The sequence below is a fragment of the Oncorhynchus mykiss genome, chromosome 4 (assembly GCF_057628025.1).
Source record: "Oncorhynchus mykiss isolate SJ-2025 chromosome 4, ASM5762802v1, whole genome shotgun sequence".
Classification (NCBI taxonomy): Eukaryota; Metazoa; Chordata; class Actinopteri; order Salmoniformes; family Salmonidae; genus Oncorhynchus; species Oncorhynchus mykiss.
This window is the reverse complement of record NC_143025.1, coordinates 69,764,292-69,789,214: the sequence shown is the minus strand read 5'-3', so window position 1 is coordinate 69,789,214 and position 24,923 is coordinate 69,764,292. Positions and strand designations below refer to the sequence as shown.

The following is a 24,923-nucleotide window of genomic DNA, read 5'->3' as shown; positions in this document are numbered from 1 at the left end:
CAAGAAGTCACTGTACTTTGGTTTGGCGGTGATCAAGGTAATCAGGGTGGTCATGACAGCAGTGGTCATGTTGCTGGGGAGGGGCATAGCGGTGCCGTTGATGATGGGGGGCAGAGTAGTGGGCACCGCCATACGGGACACGAAATGCCCAATGCCAATCCAGAAGGCCATAACCAGGCCTGCCACCAACCCTACTATCGCACCCTGTGGACAGAGAGTTACATAAAAATCAGAAAGATCTCTCTAATTCACCACAGATAAGGAAAGAAAAGTCATCACAATCTTACGGTATATTTTACCCTTAATGCCAGCCAACTTGACCCGTGTTACCAAGGCAGTATTTTGACTTACAGTGGAGTTAGCCCAGGGGAAGAACATTCCCAGACAGAAGAGACCGAGGAGAGGACCACCCACCATCCCAAAGATACTTAATGCTGCCTGGAGGAGAGAGAGAGAACGAAAAAGAGAGGTTTATCATCTTTTACTCTTATGTAATATGAAGCCTCTGTCAAAGATAGTAGTAGGTGATCCTATGGGGGGGTAGAGGAGCTGGGTAGAGGAGTAACCATTAACTAAAGCAAAGACAGCAGGGGACATGGGTCAGTCACCTGCAGCACTGAGCCCATGTGAGACGCGGTGTAGGCCATGGCCAGACACACCAGCCCGTAGGCAAACGCTGGGAGAAGAAAAGAGGAAGGGAAAAACAGGTCAGGACCATAGTAGTACAATCCTGATAGTGTACCAGAAAAAATACATTTATTTAAAATACACACACACACACACACACACACACACACAGTATTTGGACAGAGAAGTCTAAATTAGTTTGTGGACTCTATACTCCAGCAATAACTTAACAAAAAGCTTGATAAAATATGAACACTGCCTGCCACTGTTCATAAACACTGCCAGCGTGTGGCTACTCAAAGAACAGCAGCTCACCCAGGCCTTTGGAGAGCAGTGTGGCTTTGGCCTCCGTCATGGTCGGGCAGTAAGGCTTGATTAGGTCCTCCATGGTTACCGTCGCTAGGGAGTTAAACGCTGATGAGATGGTACTGCAACACAAGAGGGAGGGAAGCTGAATGAGTAATGTCATGGGGCTAAATTGTGTGGTGTAGTGTGTTCATAATGGTATCATAATACAACCTTTACTGGTGTACCACAACACCATGACATTAATGTAGCAGAGAAACAGTTCCCTGGGGTCTGACTAGTACTACAGACCGAGCACATGAGAGCCAGTAGCAGTGGCACTTAAGTGAAGTACCTGAGAGCGCCGCTGAACAGGCAGGCGACAAACAGCCCTGGTAGGCCAGGCAGGTCCCTGAACACATCCATCACAAAGTACAGCACCATCTGCAGACAGGAAGGAACATTTAGACTGGATCAGCAGAGACAAAATGACATTCATAGGAGAACTTAACCAAACAATGGCCTCAACTCAAACATCTTTACAAAAGCCTTTCTTTGTCTATGATCTGAAGAGAGATTCATTAACTAGGGCTTCAAAATGAATCAGATTCACATCGAAATACTGACGTGCAATATTCATATCGCACGCAATATTTAGAAAGGAGTAACATCTGGGTTTTTTTCTCCTCTTGCGGGTGCTTCGCGTACACGCCAAGTCCCACACACCCTGTCACTCAAGCAGCGCAGTTCCTCAATCTCGCTGTCAGATTCACTATTACGTTTGCATGCGGTTCTGTTACTGCAGGTCAAATGCAGTCAACATATTGTTCCAAACAAGAACGATGCCGCTTTCCACTTTGCTTCTTAATAGAAGACATTATACTTCACTGATTTCAACAGTTCACCCAAGAGTTGATCAATAGCAACAACAAAAAAATAGCAATCTTTGATTAAACAATTATAATAATGCCCATATCGTGCTGCCCTTAACATAACCACAGCCAAACAGTCACATCAGGATGTCAGCACAGTGAGGGACCACTAAGTGTGTTGTTATGGAGGTAGCAAGTCCTACTTGCCTGGTCATTGGTTTTGACGTAACCCTTATCCAGTGGGCTATCCTCACCGTAGCGAGCAAACATCACCAGGCCCATCAGACAGCCCAGACACAACACCACCTGCTGGCAGGGAAACACCACGTAGCACGACCTGGCGACACACCACAACGTATAATATTACCATTGTGTCTAAGCGATTGTTCATTTTAATTTTTTTTTTAACATGATGTAATTCATGTGAATCCAGTTCAACCAGGTGTTTAGTGCTGATGCTTACATGACCGCCTCCCTCTCAGTGCGGGAGCTGAGGTACCTCTGGACCTGGGCCTGGTTGACCCCGTACAGCGCCAGCATGAGGAACACCCCGCCCACGCCCAGCGTCCAGAACGTGTGCCTCTCCGTCGGGTCAGGGTTCAGGCTGCATGAGACACAGGTCAAAGAGGAGGAGGGTTACAACACTACACACAGAGCCGTAGCCCACTTTTAAAATACTCTGTAACTGGTCTAGGGACAGTTTTAAGTCTCATTAGGTCCACTAAGGAAAAGACTCACTCCAGACTTGCGATGCGGCTGCCGTTGATGGCTTTCCTCCACACCTCTCCCATGCCTCCTGCCTGGTGGGCCCCCACTATGATGACCGCCAGTTGGCCAGCAAACATCACAATGGTCTGGAACACGTCTGTCCAGATGACTGCCTTCAGCCCTCCCTGACACGCAAGACAAGATATACATACTGTGTATCCAGCTGTATATAATAATTGCATTCGGAGTTGTAGGGAGATGGGTGGCTAAATTGAAAACTCACTGACGAAAAAAGAGACACTCACTAATGTTGTGTATAGGGTGCACACCAGTCCCATGGCCAGCACTGCCCCCCAGAGGTCAAATCCAGTCACTGCAGGTGGACAGTATCAACAGCACACACCACCAACATGGATCACATTTACACCATTCATCGTCTATAAAGCCAGAACAGGTACTAAAGCTCTCACCGAACGTCCTCAGTGAAACTAGTATTATTCTACCACTTTAGAGGAAATACACGTGACAGATCCCTTTACCTGCATTGAGTGCGAGTGCTGGTGCATAGAGGACCACTCCCATATAGATCACCTGCAGAGACAGTCAAACAACGGTCCAAATTCAGAGGGACGCAAACTGAGTAGGAGCCATTGGTGGTTGATTAAAATACATATCAATTACACATCAAGTGGTGAAACGTCACAGGGAAAGGGCGAGTACCTACTTGTACAGAATGTCCCTGTTCTGCAGAGCACAGCATGTCCAGGATATTAGTCATGTGGGAACACACCAGGAGCACACACAGACAGACATAACAGACCAACAGTCTGGAGGACACAAATACACTCACCATCTGAAAGATAAAGGTCACGGTGCCCATGATGCGAACCGTCTTATTGAAGCGCAGCTCCAAATACTACACAATGAAGAAAAGACCGAAGGTGAGGGAAAGAAAGAGGGAAGGAAAGAGGGATGTTAAAGTCTACCACTGATCATAGAGCCTTAGTCATCTGTGACGGTCGATTCCGAGCGCAATAGAAGTGGAGATTCTAAGGGCCGGGGCACAGTCCTTTGTTGTCAGCAGCACCGTCTCGTCTGCTGTACTCTGGTTCTGCTACTCTGGTTAGCCATTGTCAAAATGAAAAAGCAGACAACATGCTGAGAATGTTGTTTTTGCGTTCAACTAGCCTCCCTTGCCAGGGTTCTGGCGAGACAGAGGCACAGCGAGATACACCGCTGCAAACTCCTCATCATTCACAGACACTGTTCCCTCTCTAGGTAAGGTTAGGGTTTAGAGCTCACCTCATAAGCACTGGTGAGGCGGAGCCTGTAGAAGACAGGTATGAAGACGTGGGCGGGGACAAGCAGACCCAGGAAGTAGGAGACTCCCAGGAACCAGTACTGCGTTCCGTAGGTGTAGATCTCAGAGGGCACTCCCAGGATGGCCACGGCTGACTGGAAGGTGGCGAGCAGCGAGAGCGACACGGGCAGGCAGCTCATAGAACGGTCGGCCAATAGGAACTCCTGCGTGGTGCGCTGGCGCCCGCCGGACAGGGCGTAGAACAGGCCGATGCACGTGGACGCCACCAGCAGCAGGGCAAAGATCACATAGTCCGGCGTGGAGAAGTGCATCTGGACTACGTCCCCCATGATGCCGCAGGGTGAGGGGCTGGGAATGGAGGTGGGGTTGGGCGTGGGTGGCGCAGCCCGGGTGGATGAGGACGGTGTTAGTGGACACTCACCTATAGGTCTCCTCCCAGACACCGAAGTGGAAGGTTAAAATGCTATAGTGAGGGAGAGTTGGGAGACGGAGAGCGTAGTTATTCTCATCGCCTGCGCTCGTAGTTTTTCTCTACAAGCATGAAGAGCTAGATTACATGCAATGCATACAGTAGGGTGCTCTGATGGGAACATTTCACACCGCCCTATAACCAAATATAATTCACATCTATTCATTTTCCACTTGTTACTCTTCCATTTCAGAGCGTCTCAGTAACGGCTAAAAGTTGAACATTGAAACCCATCGTAACTCCTCTCTACGGTAGGTCCGTCTGCCATGGCAACACAGTCGCTGCTGATAAAAGTGCTAATCAAATGCGCATTAGTTCTCAAGGTTCCAACACACTGACGGTTGGCGGTCTATTGACACACACCACAGTGAGTGTGAGCCAGGGCAGACTGACCTAGCCGAACTCCTTAACATCACAACAGTTAGTTAATCAGCGGCCTAACACACAATGATACATTCACCTCACAGTGCAACTGACAGAGATCGCAGTGTCTGAGGTCTTCACAGTCTCTCACTCCCTCAGCGAGCAGACAGGCATTATAGTGGGGCATGCCTACAGTATTTACAGTATGCCGTTTACATCACCTCACTGATGCAAGGATAACATCCTATTGTGACCCCGACTCATGCATTTACAGGACAGGGAGAATACTGATAGTTAAATAACTAATAGGCATGGGAGAGAATGAGGGACAAGAGAGCGAGGGAGGGGAATATAGACAAGACAGGGAATAGAGAGAGAGGAGAGAGGCAGAGTGAGGGAGAGAGAGAGCTAATTGATACACTTGAAGCAGGTCTTACCGTGTCAGTGGTTGGGCTGGCTGGCGAACGGTGGTCTGAGGTTGGCCGTCTCACACAGAACCTGGAACTTAATAATAGTCAAGCTGTGGGAGTGTCTTCCTCATAGGCGCCAATCATAAGCCCCTGTAGAAGGCAAAGGGAAGACCTGCAACAACATAAAGTGGTTTTCATAACACAAGTTACCACAGAAATAATACTTCAGAACATCTAATACAACTAGGTTATTGTTTTAAAAGTATAAGTGCACATTATAACACCAAACTTGATCCTACCCATCGTTTGCACTGCCACTAAACAAACTATAATTTACAGTCTCTACTTACTGACAATATTTGTATTATCAACTGTCAAAACATCAGGACCCACTTAATCTTAATCACTTTCACTGTTCTACCAGTCAAAACATGCAATACTTTCTTTCACACAACACACCCAATTCCAGCTGATCTGAACTGCCCTGTCCTGCATAACTGGCAGCTTCCTGCAGAGCGAGGCGAGTCAAGGAGGAGATCTGGTGAGACGCTGAGCTCTCATTCCATTAGTCCTCAGAGCAAGCGGTCATGTGTTAATGCGAGAGAGTGTGTGTGAAGGTATGAGAGGGTGAGCTGGTGTAAGTAAGTGAGGGGTCAGTGCCATGACTTCAGTCCTTACATTGTGCAATCATCATCATAAATCCTAGATTCCAAGGGATGCAGAAGTTTAAAGCTCCGGCTGTTAACAATAAACTACCGGACTTCTCCTCATTCACTCCAGGTTACACTTCAAAGTAGGACGACACAGTATGTCTGACAGTAAATAATCCTCTCACGTTGCCTTTTTTATACATCATATTTTTATTCACAGTTAATGAAAGATTAAGATATTGTACGTTTCCCATTTTTGACTCCCCTCAACCTCCCATCATGCAGAATGCCTTCAAACACATTCTAAAAATAAAGGCAAAGTCATTGAGGGACATATCAGAAAACAAAAATGTGATCTTATAGGCCCATATAGCTGGAACCTCAATGGGTGGGGGTGGGGCCCAGGAGTACTAATCTGGAGAAAGCCTTTGGGGGTGTTTAAAATAAGATATCATCGTGTCCCAGGTGGAATAAAATTTGTTGGTTGACCCTCTAATAGTATACTTTATTTGTTCTAATTTTAGGAATCGCATCAAATCTTTGAGCCAAAGAGAGGCTAAGGGAGGATTGACAGATTTACAATCCAGAATCCTTCTGCAAGCCAACAGGGAGGCAATGGAATCTAGCAGTCTTATTGGTCAGGGAAGGATTGTCTTTTGGTACTACAAAAATAGATATTTCTACACTGGGCTGCAACTCAAATGCTTCAGACAGGTAAATATAGTGGACCAGTAGTCTGCCAGACGGGGTCAGGCCCAGAACATCTGGCTCAAGTCTGCCAAGGAGCCTTCACACACATCACATGTACCATCAATATTTGGGTAGAATGTAGACAATCTGGCCTTACTGAAATGTTTAGGGTGAAGTAAACTTGTGAATCGAAACTAATAGACGTCAAGATAAAACTCAAATAAATATTAACAGACCTAATGTCGGGCAAGGATAAAGGACTCTGAAATTAAAAACCTCTACTAGAGTAGGCCTATACGATCCTTAAATAATTGATGTCATTATCTTTTTACATTTATTTTTAAATCTCAATATTGAAAATGTAAAGGACATATTATTGTTCAGATACGCACCGGTAAATGGATTGGGTAAAGTCAACAGAGTTGTTGTCTCTATTAGTGTGTGGTGGGCTGGTTAACACGGGGTTAAACTGATTACAGTTAACGGTACGAATAAGACACATTTTAACTGGCAGTCGATTACTTTTTTCTGCAGAACATAGTGCCTTCGAAAAGTATTCAGACCCCTTGTCTTTTTTCACATTGTTAAGTTAAATATATATATTTTAGAATAAGGTTAAATTCTCATCAATCTACACACAATACCCCATAATGGCAAAGCAAAACCAGGTTTTTAGAAATGTTAGCTCATTTAAAAAAATAATGACATTTCACATTTACATAAGTTTTCAGACCCTTTACTTAGTACTTTGTTGAAGCACCTTTTGAAGCAATTACAGAGTCTTCTTGGGTGTGACGCTACAAGCTTGGCACACATGTATTTGGGGAGTTTCTCCCATTCTTCTCTGCAGATCCTCTCAAGCTATGCCAGCTATTTTCAGGTCTCTCCAGAGAATTTCAAATTGGGTTCAAGTCTGGGCTCTGGCTGGGCCACTCAAGGACATTCAGAGACTTGTCCCCAAGCCACTCCTGCGTTGTCTTGGCTGTGTGTTTAGGGTCATTGTCCTGTTGGAAGGTGAACCTTTGCCCCACTCAGATGTCTTGAGCAGGTTGTATTAAGGATCTCCCTGTAGAAATCCTTAATTTAAAGAATCCTCTCCGCCCTGTGCAACTGGGTTCAGGACTTCCTGACGGGCAGCCCCCCAGGTGGTGAAGGTAGGAAACATCACCTCCACTCCGCTGATCCTCAACACCGGGGCCCCCATAAGGGTGCATGCTCAGCCCCCTCCTGTGCTTATTGTTCACACAGTCACCTTCACCACCTGGGTGCGGCCCGTCAGGAAGTCCAGGACCCAGTTGCACAGGGCGGGGTTCAGACCCAGGGCCTCAAGCTTAATGATGAGCTTGGAGGGTACTATGGTGTTGAATGCTGAGCTATAGTCAATAAACAGCATTCTTACATTAGGTATTCCTCTTGTCCAGATGGGATAGAGCAGTCTGCAATACGAGGGCGATTGGGGCGGTATGCAAATTGAAGTGGGTCTAGGGTGTCAGGTAAGGTGGAGGTGTTACGATCCTTAAAAACTTCTTTGGGATCGGTGTCCCATCCACAGGACGGTTGAGCTAACGTAGGCTAATGCGATTAGCATGAGGTTGTAAGTAACATTTCCCAGGACATTGACATATCTGAAATTGGCAGAAAGATGAACAAGAACTGAAGCTAACTGCACTGTCCAATTTACAGTAGCTTTATAGTGAAATAATACCATGCTATTGTTTGAGAAGAGTGCACAATTTTGAACATGAAAAGTTAATAATAAAAAAGGGCACATTTGGGCAGTGTTGATACAAAATATTTTAACATAAATGCAATGGTTCATTGGATCAGTCTAAAACTTTGCACATACATTGCTGCCATCTAGTGGCCAAAATCTAAATTGCACCTGGGCTGGAATAATACATGGCCTCTCTCTTGCATTTCAAAGATGGTACAAAAAAATACAAAAGAACGGTTGTTTTTCAATTTGGATAATCTTTTACCAGATCTAGTGTGTTACATTCTCCTACATTCCTGTCACATTTCTCATCGCTGGCGCTCTTAATGTTGGGTATGTCATTTTAGGTGAAAATTGAAAAAAGGGGCAGATCCTTAAGAGGTTTTAATTAACTAGTCTCTCAAAGCACTTCATGATGACAGAGGTGAGTGCTACGGGGCGATTGTCATTAAGTCGTGGTACCCTTCCCCAGATCTGTGCCTTGACACAATCCTGCCTCGGAGCTCCATGAACAATTCCTTCGACCTCATGGCTTTCGCTCTGACATGCACAATCAACTGTGGGACCTTATATAGACAGGTGTCTCAAATCATGTCCAATCAATTTAATTTACCACAGGTGGACTCCAATCAAGTTGTAGAAACATCAAGGCTGATCAACGGAAACAGGATGCACCTGAACTCAATTTCAAGTCTCATAGCAAACGGTCTGAATAGTTATGTAAATAAGGTATATGTTTTTTATTTTTAATAAATTTGCAAAAATGTCTAAAAATCTGCCCTCGCTTTGTCATTGTGGGGTAGTGTGTGTAGATTGATTAAATAAAAACAAATCCACAGCAATTTTAGAATAAGGCTGTAACGTAACAAAATGTGGAAAAAGTCAAGGGGTCTGAATACTTTCCGAAGGCACTGTAGGTAAAGCAGATCCCCTTATTGTATGGGACACCTTTAAATGCACTTTTTGAGGCCACTCAATACAATACTCATCATTAAAACTAAAGCAGTTTAGGTCAAAAGAGATCAGACTAATAATTATGTTGCCACCAACATAATGCTATATATATGGGGCATACAACAATCTCAGCTCTGTAGATTTTGCTGTGGAGAGAGAATCAATAGATAACTTATTCTGGTATTGCCCCTATGTAGCTTATTTCTGGTCACAGGTTCAGTAATAGTAAATATATATATATATTAAATCACAACATTCACTTAAAATTTACCTTACAAATAGCAGTGTTGGAGCTATTTGGAAAGTCAGCCAATCAATAATAATAATCCTCCTAGGAAAGTTTATCTTTAGCTCATAATCTGTGGATACTACGCGATGAGAAAAGGTTCAAAATGTATGTATGTATGTAAAACATCACAGCAAAATTGAAAAATATATGGCACATGAAAACCAAACAAGGATAGATACTTTGAACGTCTCCTTCCTGAGCGGTATGACGGCTGCGTGGTCCCATGGTGTTTATACTGGTGTACTGTTGTTTGTACAGATGAACGTGGTACCTTCAGGCATTTGGAAATTGCTCCCAAGGATGAACCAGACTTGTGGAGGTCTACATTTTTTTTCTGAGTTCTTGGCTGATTTCTTTTGATCTTCCCATGATGTCTTTTAGTTTAGTTTTAGTTTATTAATTCAACCATTTTCAAAAAACAAGCACACAAAACTTGAAAAAGCCATATGAATAAAATAGAGGATAACAAAGTCTGGGACTTATTTCCATTGTGGTCCTCTTGGGACAAGATCGAACATTGTACGGCAGTAGAATAACATCCATCTCATCATTCCAGTTACATCATAAGGGTTATTTATATGGGCACAGAAGACATCAAACATATTTTAACTTTATTCTAAAGCTGCCCAGAGAGAACGTTGTTTTTATGGGCAGAGGCAACTCATTCCATTCTAAGGCTCCAGTATACAAGAAAGTACCTTTCCCAGCATTACTCCTGAACCTGCATGTCAAGCAAAGAGGCACTGAGTTTGAAGGTAGACCTTGAAATACATCCACAGGTACACCTCCAATTGACCCAAATGATGTCAATTAGCCTATCAGAAGCTTCTAAAGCCAAGACACCATATTCTAGATTTTTCCAAGCTGTTTAAAGGCACAGTCAACTTAGTGTGTGTAAACTTCTGACCCACTGGAATTGTGATAGTGAATTATAAGTGAAATAAATCTGCCTGTAAAGAATTGTTTGAAAAATGACTTGTTATGCACACAGTAGATGTCCTAATCGACTTGCCAAAACTATAGTTTGTTAACAAAAAATTGTGGAGTGGTTGAAAAACGAGTTTTAATGATTCCAACATTTCCTCTCTCTGCTCTGTACTAATGATAGGAGTATCCAAATTGTCCCAAAAAATATTAATTATTTAATTTTCTTTAGTTGTAAAGATCTGAATAGAATGTTTAAATATTATTGATTTCAATGGGATAAACTGTTAAAAACACCTGAGGTATTGTAAATTTGAGGGATCAGTGGTGAGGCAGATTTGCACTTGTGTTGATGAGCTAGAAATCAACCAGCCTTTTCTCCATGCTTGTAAACAAAACCGCATGCATGGAGTAGCTGCTGCTCAGCCTCATCTGTGGATAGTAAATTGTACTGAGTTTGAAGACTCAACCTTTTTTTGTAAAGTTCTGGTGGAGTATTGTTGATCTAATTCCAGAATGGCATCGATCAGCTGTTATGTGTTTTATTTTCCGTTTACTGAGAGGAATAGGAATTGATTGCCTATAAAAACAACCTAAAGTGTAGATGGAGAGGTTAAATGTTTTAAATAGACATCAATTGTATTCAATAAAACGGTGTAGAATGAATAGTTTGAAAGTAAATATGAGTTTATGTCTCGCTGGAGAGCGATCTGTATAGGTCAATAAGAATGAGAGGTCAAGCAAAAGAGGAGCATGGTCACTAACAATGGCAGTATATTCTACGTTCTCAGAGGGAAGAAGGGCTTTATCGATGAAAAAGTAGTCTATCCTAGAATAGGAGTGGTGCACGTGAAAAGAGAAATCTTTGTTACTGGGAAAAAGGAATCTCCATGTATCTACTCATCCTGCCTGGCTCACAAATTTGAGGGAGATAATGATCTGGGGTTTGAATGATCCAAGGCTGGGTCTTATCCCACAATTCATGTCACCTCCAAAAATGAAATAGTTGAGGCAGCAAATAAATGTTTGTTAATAAAATCAACATCATCCCAATTAGGAGCAAAAACATTTACAGCAAACACAGGTGTGAAAGACAGAACAAGGTTTGTAACGCAACTTATAACAACTTAAAATGAAGCACATTATTCCGCTTCACAATGGGTGTAGAGCCTAACTGGCATCCATAAGCAGCGGTGAGATTCAAGTTTGGGGAAGAATTTTCACCATAAAAACGCACCTTTATAATAAAAGCATTACATTGATAATCACGTGGTCACTTTTGATAATGGTGTTTTCCAGCTAACATTCACACTTATAGCCTATTGCCGTGTGCGCATTGCTACGCTTATAATGTGAAGAACTAGCCTAATAGTTTATCCACATTTTAAGCCGTTGTGTTCTGACCTGTTGCATCAGCCTCATTACTTAAAAAATATTTGTTGATGCTAGTGGTAGTACTAATTCGGATCTATCGCATCCCACAACTGTCCCAGATGATGTTTGGAATATTTATTTATCGCACACAATTGGTCAACTTTTGTACTATGGGGGATAGTAGATTGACATAGGCTAGTACTTTTGCTGTTTGTTAGGCCTACTCACCTTGTTGGCTGACGAAAAGTAAATGTGGACAGTTCTAATATCTTCAATATGCACCTCGGAATTGGATAAGGATGCGCGTAGTTGCGTTCCCAATGTGTCTGTCTTCACTTGTAGCCTGTGAGAAAGACCCGATCACATGATGGAGAGCAGTGTGAGTGAGAGGTGCTTCGGAGCGGGCAGCATTTATGGAGAAGGGCTGCAAAAGGCATGGATTATTTTAGGGGGCATTATGGCCACACAAAGGGGATGCCACCGGGAAATTCGAGGCATTATTTAGCGCTTCTCAAATTCTGAATGAAAGACTGACAGTGTACAGCAGGTGCAAAAAGGCACTTTTTTCAAATCATTAGTCGCATCATGCAGCCTTACAATGTATTAAAAATCAAAACATATGTTTGTAGAACAACTAAAGTTACATTAATAACTCTAAATTAAGCACATAGGAATACCTATTTCTTTGTTAACCGCTCAACACAATAGCCACATGTGCGCACTCGCTCAAATCCTTTGGAGAAAAGATCCTTTCTATTTTATTCAGCTATGTTCAATTGTATTCTTCATACTTAAAAATAATGCCACGTAATTCTAAGCAAATCTTGTCTGCTAAATTAACTAGTGTAGCCCACAGACATACGGCATAGCCAGATCAGGACATAACATAAGGACAACTCAGGGTATGCTATTCTGTTAATTTGAAATGGACTACATTTTCTTCATATCTGTCTAAAATAAATTGATTTATTGTGTTGGTGTAGGCTATATTACAAGGATTTATTAGACTTTTTAAAATGTAGATGTTCCAAAGGTCTGCATCAGTGGCTTGTAGGCTATGTGTGGAAGCCACGAGATGCTAAATGTGTTTATGTTAATTAACAGTCAATAACCGTGAGACTGACAGTTAGTTGCTTGACAATCACCGGCTGACAAATTTCGCCACAACCCTAGTCAAAACTTTGGCCTATTTCTATTTTTATTTATTATGGATCCCCATTAGCTACTCTTCCTCGGATTCAGCTAAATTAAGGCAGTTATACAATTTTAAAAACATTCATAACGGATTTCACAAGCTATTAAGAGTGTGCCCTCAGGCCTCTACTACCACTTACCTATAACAGAAAGTCCATGTGTACGTTATTGTGTGTTTGTATGCATGTGTCTGTTTGTGTTGCTTCACAGTCCCCGCTGTTCCATAAGGTGTATTTTTATCTAACTTTCCTGCTGGCATGAGTTATTTGATGTGGAATGGAGTTCCATGTAGTCATGGCTCTACGTAGTACTGTGCGCCTCCCATAGTCTGTTCTGGACTTTGGGACTGTGAAGAGACCTCTGGTGGCATGTCTTGTGGGGTATGCATGGTTGTCCCAGCTGTGTGTCAGTAGTTCAATCAGACAATTCAGTGCATTCGACACTGAACTGTAGTGATGAAGTCAATCTCTCCTCCACTTTCAGCCAGGAAATATTGAAATGCATATAATTAAAGTCAGCTCTCTGTGTACAACCAAAGGCCAGCTGTGCTGCCATGTTCTGAGCCAATTGCAATTGCTCTTTATGGCACCTAACCACACGACTGAACAGTAGTCCATGTGCGACAAAACTAGGGCCTGTAGGACCTGCCTTGTTGATAGTGCTGTTAAGAATGCAGAGCAGCTCTTTATTATAGACATACTTCTCACCTATCCTGGCTACTGTTGTATCAATATGTTTTGACCAAGACAGTTTTACAATCCAGGGTTACTCCAAGCAGTTTAGTCTTCTCAACTTGCTCAACATCCACATTCATTATAATATTTAGCTGAGGTTTAGGGCTTAGTGAATGATTTGTCCCAAATACAATGGTTTTAGTTTTTGAAATTCAAATATGGGTTGTGTTATTGGCGTGTTCCACGCCAAGTCCCCACTGCCGCACCACTTATCTGCTCTCAAAACTACACGGAGTGAAACCCGATACTCAAACTACAGCAGGGGGCAAACATGAGACCAAAGTACGCCAACATCAGTGAACCACAAGGCGAAAGCAAAATATATCTAAACACCCACTAAATCAAACAATCAATGTCATTACAAACGTATGAAAGCATATGAAAACAAGATATTAACCAGAGTAAAATGCTGAAGTTTTTGCATTATTAAATAGCTAATGCTAACTTAGTTCAAACAAAAATATAAAAAAAACACTTAAAAAACAGCTATTTAACACGTGCTACTAGTGTCATCCAATGTTACTTACATGGATACAGGTCTCCAGGCAGTTGATTTCAGATGTAGCTAGCTAGGTAGTTGACCATATGTCAAGCTATCGCTCAGCTAGCTAGCAGCTAGAAATTATGAAGTGCTTAGCTCACGAATTAATGTAAAAATAGTATGTCACATTAGTTAGCCAGCTGGTTAGTAAACAGTCGATGTGGCCAGCCATCTCCAGCTAGCCAGCCAATGAGATTGTGATGTAGCCAACGTTGCCAATCTCTGACAAATGTAAATAAAAATGTCCTCGGAATGAGAAAACATTGCTTCCATGTGAAAAGCAATTTCAAAGTGAATGTCAGTGTCATATCAGCCTGCCAGCCACCCAGGACAATCAGTCCGTGGCCAGCCAGCCAGCAAATGCTAGCAAAGTAGCCATCTAGCCATATATTCCGCCAGACATGTCTAGCCAGTCGGGCCGCTAGCCTTCCTCTATCAACTTTACTCTAGGTGCCGGAAATACAATGCTTTAACCTCGGCCAGTGTGTCAAAGGTAATGGTCTCTCCCTTGTAAGACACGAAGCCCGGCAGGGTGTAGGAGCTAAAACGTTATACTGTTCTTGTTGAGACAGGTTTTGATATCCTTGAATTCAGTTTGAATCTTCACGAGGTTGGCACTCAGGTCCGGGTAGAATCGTATAGATCTTGGCCACAGAAAGAAGGTTGATGCTCCTCGCAGAGCGCTTAGCACATTCATTGTCTTGGTAATGATGAAAGGTAATGATTGATCGCCATAAGCCACTCGGCTGAGTTGGGTTTGGGGGAAGAGCTCCGGCGACTTGTCAAAGACACTGTTGCCCATTACTTCCACCAGCATGTCGGAGACAAATTTCACAGGGTTGACTGCAGTCTCAATTCCCTCCATAACGCCAAGGATCCGGATATGGTCCCTTCTGGTATAATTCTCCAACGAATCTACCTTGGAAAGAGGAGCTGTGTTGACTGTTTTCATATGAGACATCTGCCTCCAGCTCAGCAATCTGCTCGGTGTTGGAACCTTCTAGTGTAGTGAGGTGTCGCCCAAAAGACATCAATGGAAGTTTGGAGAGGTGTCAGCGAAGTACTGATGAGAGAACCCATATCCTCTTTTAGGCTACTTCTTTTTTTAGCTAGTTCAGCTACCAGAGTGGTCATAGAAAAGGCCTCTGACTCTGTAGCAGGGCTGGCCACTGCAGTCATTTTCAGTGCTTGAGTAGTTGATTAAGCCTTCGACGATGTGTCGGTGGTAGTAGTTCTCGTCAGGTTGGTCTTGCGCATGACACCACATAAAATTATAAAAATAAATGAACCTACCGTAAAACTAGCAGTGGCATGTGAAAACGTTTAAATAAAAAAGTTTAATTGGGGACCTCTCTCAAACACGTCTTCCTACAACGCCCAACCGGAAGTTTCTACCTTTCACATTTCCAACACAATGATCAGTGCATGCCGTTCCAAGATGCAGGGTAAGTTACACAAAACAGACAGATACACATTCCTGTTTCATAGAACAACTGAAATAGACCTACATGTTTACGGGTCGGGTATACGACTCGTGACGTGTGTATGAGTAGCCAAGTGTCTTGCAACAGCTTCACAGTCAATGACTCCGTACAATGACAGGTAAGAGGAAACTAACCAAAAGGCTCATTTGGTTAACCATTTGCGGCTGCATCCTTCAGCATTAGTTTCCAATATGACTAACACTGAATGTACAAAACAGAAACACCTTCCTAGTAGTGAGTTGCCCCCAGAACAGCCTCAATTCATGGACTCTACAAGAATAGAAAGAGTGGGAGGCCCTGGTGCACAACTGAGTAAGAGGACAAGTACATTAGAGTGTCTAGTTTGAGAAACAGACACCTCACAAGTCCTCAACTGGCAGCTTCATTAAATAGTACCCGCAAAACACCAGTCTCAACTTCAACAGTGAAGAGGCGACTCCGGGATGCTGGCCTTCTAAGGGTCAAAATGATTACAAGAACCACATGGGGGGACCTAGTGAATGACCTGCAGAGAGCTGGGACCAAAGTAACAAAGCCTACCATCAGTAACACACTACGCCGCCAGGGACTCAAATCCTGCAGTGCCCGACGTGTCCCCCAGCTTAAGCCAGTACATGTCCAGGCCCGTCTGAAGTTTGCTAGAGATCATTTGGATGATCCAGAAGAAGATTGGGAGAATGTCATATGGTCAGATGAAACCAAAATATAACGTTTTGGTAAAAACTCAACTCGTCGTGTTTGGAGGACAAAGAATGCTGAGTTGCATCCAGTGGGAGAACTTGCACAATTGGTGGCTGACTAAATACTTTTTTGCCCCACTGTATATAGCCCCGCTATTGTTATTTACTGCTGCTCTTTAATTATTTGTTATTCTTATCTCCTACTTTTTGGGGGGGGTATTTTCTTAAAACTGCATTGGTGGTTAAGGGCTTTGTAAGTATGCATTTCACTGTAAGGACTGCACCTGTTGTATTTGGCGCATGCAACATGATTTTTTATTTGATTTACTGAGCTTCTCTTAATTAACGATGGGCCCCAAATTACAGGTAACGAAAATGAGTACCCTCTCGGGGGATGAGCTGTGTAAAGAGAGTGCATAAAGCGCTTCAGAAGAACACCTTGATTCCTGTGACATTAAGAAAACTATGCTGGCTATACAGAGAGGAAGTATCATTCTGAAAGGGAAAGGTTAGTACCATTTCCAAAGGAGAGGGGGAGGTTTTCTAAAATATTTATGCTAAAGGATAAACACAAGGTTATGAATGTTGTGTCTCTATGATGTGGCAGATGTGTCCAAACCCCATTTAAACAGCCTTGTGTGTCCTGATAAGGAGTGACTTTAAAACAGTTTAATGGCTGTGATAGGAGAAAGCGGAGGATGGATTAACAACATTGTAGTTACTCCACAATACTAACCTAATTGAAAGAGTGAAAAGAAGAAAGCCTGTACAGAAACAGAATATTCAAAAATATGAATCATGTTTGCAATAAGGCACTAAAGTAAAACTGCAAAAATTGGCATTTAAATTCACTTTATGTCCTGAATACAAAGCTTTATGTGTGGGGCAAATCCAACACATCACTGAGCACCACTCCATATTTTCAAGCATGGTGGTGGCTGCATCATGTTATGAGTGTGCTTGTCATCAGCAAGGACTACATTGTTTTTTTGGGGATAAAAAGAAACTGAATAGAGCACAATTCTGGAGGAAACCTGGCTCAGTCTGCTTTCAAAACAGACACTGGGAGATAAATTCCCCTTTCAGCAGAACAATGACCTAAAATACAAGGCCAAATATTTATTTGAACCTTTATTTGATCAAGGAGTCTCTTTTACAGATGAGCCCTGAATTTCATAAATGACAGAAAATACTCACATCAAAATATAAATTACGAAATGCAAGCAGAAAGAAAAACATGGCCTTAAAAAACAGTAATAAAGGTCCTCAATCAGCTTTCTAAATTGCCCTAGAGGCACAAAAACATAAATTAAGAAGATTTTGAAGATTGTTCAACAAATAAAAGCTGACTAAACCTAACTTAGTCTAATTTACCTAACTCAGTAGAGACCAAAGGAATTTCTATCCCTGAGACCAAAGGATTTTCTATCCCTGAGACCAGGTGTGGTAACTCATAGGTCTAAAGTTTAGCAAAGATCTTAGGTACAGTGGGACTTTTTCTAAAAAGGCCTTATAAATGAAAACATAGCAATGTATCAACCTCAGAGGTAGAGGTCGACCGATTAATCGGAATGGCCGATTAATTAGGGCCGATTTCAAGTTTTCGTAACAATCGGAAATCGGTATTTTTGGACGCCGAATTTGGCCGATTAAAAAAAAAAAATTACACCTTTATTTATCCTTTATTTAACTAGGCAAGTCAGTTAGGAACAGTGGGAAAACTGCCTTGTTCAGGGGCAGAATGTCAGATTTGACCTTGTCAGCTCGGGGATTCAATCTTGCAACCTTACAGTTAATTAGTCCAACACTCTAACCACCTGATTACATTGCACTCCACGAGGAGACTGCCTGTTACACGACTGCAGTAGAAGCCAAGGTAAGTTGCTAGCTAGCATTAAACTTATCTTATAAAAAACAATCAATCATAATCACTAGTTAACTACACATGGTTGATGATATACTAGTTTATCTAGCGTGTCCTGCATTGCACATAATCGATGCGGTGCGTATTCGCGAAAAAGGACTGTCTTGCTCCAATGTGTACTTAACCATAAACATCAATGCCTTTCTTAAAAGCAATACACAAGTATATATTTTTAAACCTGCATATTTAGTTAATATTGCCTGCTAACCTGGCTCATTGCGAACTCTGTGAAGACTATTTCTTCCTAACAAAGACAGCCAACTTCGCCAAACGGGGGATGATTTAACAAAAGCTAATTTGCGAAAAAAGCCATATCGTTGCACGACTGTACCTAACCATAAACATCAATGGCTTTCTTAAAATCAATACACAGAAGTATATATTTTTAAACCTGCATATTTTGATAAAAGAAATCCAGGTTAGCAGGCAATATTAACCAGGTGAAATTGTGTCACTTTCCTTGCGTTCATTGCATACAGAGTCAGTGCATATGCAACAGTTTGGGCCGCCTAATTTGCCAGAATTTTACGTAATTATGACACAACATTGAAGGTTGTGCAATGTAACAGGAATATTTAGACTTAAGGATGCCACCCGTTAGATAAAGTATTTCACTGAAAGAATAAATGTCTTGTTTTCGAGATGATAGTTTCCAGAGTTGGCCAAATTAATGACCTAAGGCTCGTATTTGTATGTTATTATGTTATAATTAAGTCTATGATTTGATAGAGCAGTTTGACTGAGCGATGGTAGGCACCAGCAGGCTCGTAAGCATTCATTCAAACAGCACTTTCGTGCGTTTTGCCAGCAGCTCGTCGCTGTGCTTCAAGCATTGCGCAATTTATGACTTCAAGCCTATCAACTCCCGAGATTAGGCTGGTGTAACCGATGTGAAATGGCTAGCTAGTTAGCTAGTGCGCTAATAGCGTGTCAAACTTAATTCGCTCTGAGACTTGGAGTGGTTGTTCCCCTTGCTCTGCAAGGGCCACGGCTTTTGTGGAGCGATGGGTAACGCTGCTTCGAGGGTGGCTGTTGTCGATGTGTTCCTGGTTCGAGCCCAGGTAGGGGCGAGGAGAGGGACGGAAGCTATACTGTTACACTGGCAATACTAAAGTGCCTATAAGAACATCCAATAGTCAAAAGGTATATGAAATACAAACCGTATAGAGAGAAATTGTCCTATAATAACTACAACCTAAAACTTCTTACCTGGGAATATTGAAGACTCCTGTTAAAAAGAACCACCAGCTTTCATATGTTCTCATGTTCTGAGCAAGGAACTTAAACGTTAGCTTTCTTGCATGGCACATATTGCACTTTTACTTTCTTCTCCAACACTTTGTTTTTGCATTATTTAAACCAAATTGAACATGTTTCATTATTTATTTGAGGCTAAATATATTTTATTGATGTATTATATTAAGTTAAAATAAGTGTTCATTCAGTATTGTTGTAATTGTCATTATTACAAATACATTTTTTATTTTATTTTTATTTTTTACGTTTAAAAAAATAAAATTGGCCGATTCATCAGTATAGGCTTTTTTTGGTCCTCCAATAATCGGTATCGGAGTTGAAAAATCATAGTTGGTCGACCTTTAATCAGAGGGCCAACCAACTTTCTGGTAGAGAATGCAGTGATGGGTAAAATTGTCACCTGAAATAAAGCGCAGTGCAATGTTCAGTATTTCTGTCGATATTAAAGCCCTTTTGTGGGGGAAAACTCATTCTGATTGGCTGGGTGTGGCTCCCAGTGGGTGGGCCTGGCTGCCAAGTGGGTGGGCCTATGCCGACCAGACCCACCCTGGCTAAACCCCTGCCCAGTCATGCAAAATCCATAGATTAGGGTCTAATAAATGTATTTCTATTGACTGATTTCCTTATATATTAACTGTAACCCAGTAAAATCTTTGAAATTGTAGCATGGTGTGTTTATGATCTAGGACCGATAGGAACATTAACTGAAAAATCTGCTTTCTACAATTTAGCGCGAGGCAGGACATACACTTCTGGTCAAAGATTTGGACACAACTACTTATTATATTAAGGTTTTTTCTTTATTTGGACTATAGTCTACATTTTAAAATAGTAGAAAGGCATCACAACTATGAAATAACACATATGGAATCACGTAGTAACCAAAAAAAGTGTTAATACAAATCAAAATATGTTTTAAATTTGAGATTCTTCAAAGTACCCACCCTTTGCCATGATGACAGCTTAGCACATTCTTAGCATTCTCTCAACCAGCTTCATGAGGAATGCCTTTCCAACAGTCTTGAAGGAGTTCCCACGTATGTTGAGCACTTGTTGGCTGCTTTTCCTAAACTCTGAGGTCTGACTCATCCCAAACCATCTCAATTGGGTTGAGGTCAGGGGATTGTAGAGGCCAGGTCATCTGATGCAGCACTCCATCGCTCTCATTCTTGGTAAAATAGCCCTTACACAGCCTGGAGGTGTGTTGGGTCATTGTCCTGTTGAAAAACAAATGATAGTCCCACTAAGCACAAACAGATGGGATGGCGTATCGCTGCAGAATGCTGTGGTAGCTATGCTGGTTAAGTGTGCCTTGAATTAAAAAAAAAAAATCACAAACAGTGTTACCAGAAAAGCACACCCTAAAACCACCACCTCCATGCTTTATGTTGGGAAATTGTCACACCCTGATCTGTGTCACCTGTCTTGGTGCTCGTCTCCATCCTTCTCCAGGTGTGGCCCATCTTCCCCAGTGTATTTATACCTGTGTTCTCTGGTTGTCTGCCAGTTAGTTAATGTTCGTCAAGCCTACCAGCATTTTTCCCCTTGCTCCTGTCTGTTTCTAGTTCTTGTTTCCCGGTTTTGGCCATTCTGCCTGCCCTGACCCTGACTGTCGTTCTGTACCTTGTCATACCACCCTGGATTATTGACCTCTGCCTGCCCTGACCCTGCCCGCCGTTCTGTACGTCTTAGTCACACCGACCTGGATTACTGACCTCTGCCTGCCCTTGACCTGTCGTTTTGCCTGCCCCCGTTCTAGTAATAAACATTTGTTATTTCGACACTGTCTGCATCTGGGTCTTCACCCGAAACGTGATAGAAATACACATGTGGAGATCATTCGTTCACACACGGTGTATGTCTCACAAACACAGAGCAGTTGGAACCAAAATTCTCCAATTTGGACACCAGACCAAAAGGACACATTTCCACTGGTCTAATGTCCATTGCTCGTGTTTCTTGGCCCATCAAGTCTCTTCTTATTATTGGTGTCATTTAGTAGTGGTTTCTTTGCAGCAATTGACCATGAAGGCCTGATTCACACAGTCTGCTCTGAACAGTTGATGTTGAGATGTGTCTGTTACTTGAACTCTGTGAAGCCTTTATTTGGGCTGCAATTTCTCAGGCTAGTAACATGAATTTATCCTCTGCACCAGAGGTAACGGTGAGTCTTCTATTCCTGTGGCGGTCCTCATGAGAGCCAGTTTCATCATAGCGCTTGATGGTTTATGCAACTGCACTTGAAGAAACGTTCAAAGTTCTAGAAATGTTCCGCATTCACTGACCTTCATTTCTTAAAGTAATGCTGGACTGTAGTTTCACTTTGCTTAATTGAGTTGTTCTTGCCATAATATGGATTTGGTCTTTTACCAAATAGGGTTATCTTCTGTATACCACCCTACCTTATCACAAAACAACTGATTGGCTCAAACGCTTTAACCTGTTGAGTGTAGGGGGCAGTATTTTGATGTTTGGATGAAAAACGTAACCAAATTCAACTGCCTATTTCTCAGGCCCAGAAGCTAGAATATGCACATAATTGTCAGATTTGGATAGAAAACACTAAAGTTTCTAAAACTGTCAAAATATTGTCTGTGAGTATAACAGAACTGATATTGCAGGCGAAAACATGAGGAAAATCCAACTAGGAAGTGCCTCATTTTGAAAGCTCCCTGTTCCATTGCATGCCTACCCTCCATTTAAAGGGATATCAACCTATGGCTTCCACATGGTGTGAACAGTCTTTAGACATAGTTTCAACCTTTTATTTAGACAAAATGAGCGAGAACGATCACATCGCATCAGTGGATGGCTGGGTGCCAGCAGAGTTTGCATGCGCCAACAGCTTGGAGCAGACATTTTCTCTCTCTCTCCGATTGAAAATGCTACGGTCCGGTTCAAATATTCTTGATTATTTATTGTAAAAACAACCTGAGGATGGATTATAAAAAATGTTTGTCATGTTTCTACGAACTTTACGGATACTATTTGGAATTTTCTTCTGCCCCGTCGTGACGGCTCGAGCCTGTGGATTACTGAACATAATGCGCCAACCAAATGGAGGTATTTTGGATATAAAATCTTCTTTATGGAACAAAAGGAACATTTATTGTGTAACTGGGAGTCTCGTGAGTGCAAACATCCGAAGATCATCAAAGGTAAGCGATTCATTTTATTGCTTTTCTGACTTTCATGACCAATCTACTTTGCTGCTAGCTGTTTGTAATGTTTTGTCTGCTGAGAGAGATGTCCTTATATAAACGCTTGGTTTGCTTTAGCTGTAAAGCTTTTTTGAAATCTGACACGCCAGGTGGATTAACAACAAGCTAAGCTGTGTTTTGCTATATTGCACTTGTGATTTCATGAATATGAAATATTTTTAGTAATATAATTTGAATTTGGCGCTCTGCAATTCAGCGGATGTTGACGAAAATGATCCCGCTAACGGGATGGGTGCGCCAAGAAGTTAAGAAGGAAAGAAATTCCACAAACTAACTTTTAACAAGCACACATGTTAAATGAAATGCATTCCAGGTGACTACCTCCTGAAGCTGGTTGAGAGAACGCAAGTGTGCAATGCTGTCATCAAGGCAAAGGGTGGCTACTTTGAAAAATATCAAATAGACTGATTTGATTCACTTTTTGATTTATACATTATTTATGTACCATTTCATAGTTTTGATGTCTTCACTATTATTCTACAATGTAGAAAAGAGTAAAAATAAAAACTTTTGAATGAATTGGTGTTTGAAAACTTTTGGTCCAGTAGTGTATTTCTATAGAAGCCCATTTCTATTCTCAGCTTCTTAACTAACTCGTCAATATTCTATTTAAAAGGACAGCTTTTCATCTATCCAGATATTTGTAAGCAGGGACACAATCAATATGGACACCATCCAAAGTAAATATACTTAAATCAGAGTTAATTTTATGCGCTCTAGAGAACATATACCTAGTTTTACCTGCAATTAATACTAATTTCAGGTCTATAAAGTTTGTCTGTAATACAAAAAAGGCAAACTGTAGTTCACAGAACCTGGTCAACCGTGGGGTAAATAGCATACACAACAGTATCATCGGCATACAAGTGCAGGTTATAATTGTTTACAGACAAGTCGATATTGTTAAGGTAAACAGCAAAAAGTACAGGACCCAGAATCGACCCCTGCGGGACACCTTTCGTAATATCCAAGAAACCTGATTTCACCATAAGTAGATAAAGTTCTCTCTGTCAAGTCATTTTAAAACCAGTTACATGCAGCCTGGTCTAGACCAATTGAGGAAAGCCTCTGAATTAGCAGTGGGTGATCAACAGTATCGAAAGCGTTTGACAGGTCAATGAAAAGGGCAGCACGTTGCCTTTATCCATACAGTTAACCACATCATTTATAACTAGGGATGCAGCAGAGATAGTGCTATAACCTGGTCTAAAACCAAACTGACGTACATTCACAATATATTTCAAAGACCTTAGCTGAGAATGAATCAAGTCTCATATTTTAGCTAGGCAAGAAAGTTTAGAAAAAGGGTGATAATCATTTAGGCACACTGGAGTTGCTTACCAAGATGACATTGATTGTTCCTGAGTGGCCTAATTACAGTTTTGACTTAAATGGGCTTGAAAATCTATGGCAAGACTTGAAAATGGCTGCCTGGCAATGATCAACAACCAACTTGACAGAGCTTGAAGAATTTAAGAATAATGTGCAAATATTGTACAATCCAGGTGTGCAAAGCTCTTAGACTTACCCAGAAAGACTCACAGCTGTAATCACTGCTAAAAGGTGATTCTAAAATTGAGTCAGTGGTGTGAATACTTTTGTAATTTAGATAACTGTATTTCATTTTTAATAAATGCGCAAACAAATCTAAAAACATGTTTTCACTTTGTCATTATGGGGTATTGTGTGTAGATGGGTGAGGAAATAATAAAGATTTAATCCATTTTGAACTGTTAACCCAGAACTGAAGTCTTGCGTAATTAGTCAGCTACTCAATTAAGTTATGGGTCGATACATCTTAAGAGAAGAGACCAAGAGACACTAGAATGAGAAGCGGAAAGAGTAGCTCCATCCTCTCTCTTCGCAAGTTACGGGCCAAATACAATCTCCCCTTCCGAAATTCCAAAGATGCTAACACCTGCGGAATCGAGATTTGTCCAAATAACCAGCGAAAAACCTAAACACCAAAACTATGGTTTCTCGCATCTCGTTCAGTCCCAACAGATTCTACGGTACCAGTTATATTTACGTAGATCTGTCCATGAGAAATTACATAAAACATTTTTAAAAATTGTCCTTACTGCAATGTTAAAGAGTGCAAAATGCCTACCATCTATCGCAACAATTTCTGACCAGCTAAATGCTTAGGGCTAAGGCTCAGCAGTCCTGTTGAATCATCTCTGCCAGTCACAAGGTCTGTGATGATCAAACGGTGAAAGCCTGCCTTGACAGGCTGTC

The 24,923-nt window shown here is 41.7% G+C and overlaps 1 protein-coding gene across 3 annotated transcripts in view; it reads right to left on the bottom strand.

Annotated features, from left to right (window-relative positions):
• Positions 1-24,923, bottom strand: part of LOC110522277 (sodium-dependent multivitamin transporter) — a 38,632-nt gene that overhangs the window by 3,613 nt on the left and 10,096 nt on the right. The window contains exons 1-14 of one of the 3 annotated variants that reach the window (XM_021600538.3): positions 5,515-5,694; positions 5,083-5,227; positions 3,795-4,276; positions 3,343-3,408; positions 3,032-3,083; positions 2,798-2,865; positions 2,523-2,677; positions 2,248-2,388; positions 1,992-2,121; positions 1,268-1,356; positions 943-1,055; positions 609-676; positions 352-438; positions 17-204 (exon numbers count right to left, since the gene is read on the bottom strand). In XM_021600538.3, coding sequence (XP_021456213.1) covers positions 17-204; positions 352-438; positions 609-676; positions 943-1,055; positions 1,268-1,356; positions 1,992-2,121; positions 2,248-2,388; positions 2,523-2,677; positions 2,798-2,865; positions 3,032-3,083; positions 3,343-3,408; positions 3,795-4,142 — 1,505 coding nt within the window. In that variant the 5' untranslated portion in view covers positions 4,143-4,276; positions 5,083-5,227; positions 5,515-5,694. Of the gene's footprint in view, positions 1-16; positions 205-351; positions 439-608; positions 677-942; positions 1,056-1,267; positions 1,357-1,991; positions 2,122-2,247; positions 2,389-2,522; positions 2,678-2,797; positions 2,866-3,031; positions 3,084-3,342; positions 3,409-3,794; positions 4,277-5,082; positions 5,228-5,405; positions 5,695-24,923 lie in introns of those variants that run through there. The other 2 variants (XM_090232897.1, XM_021600539.3) reach the window with 2 other exon arrangements.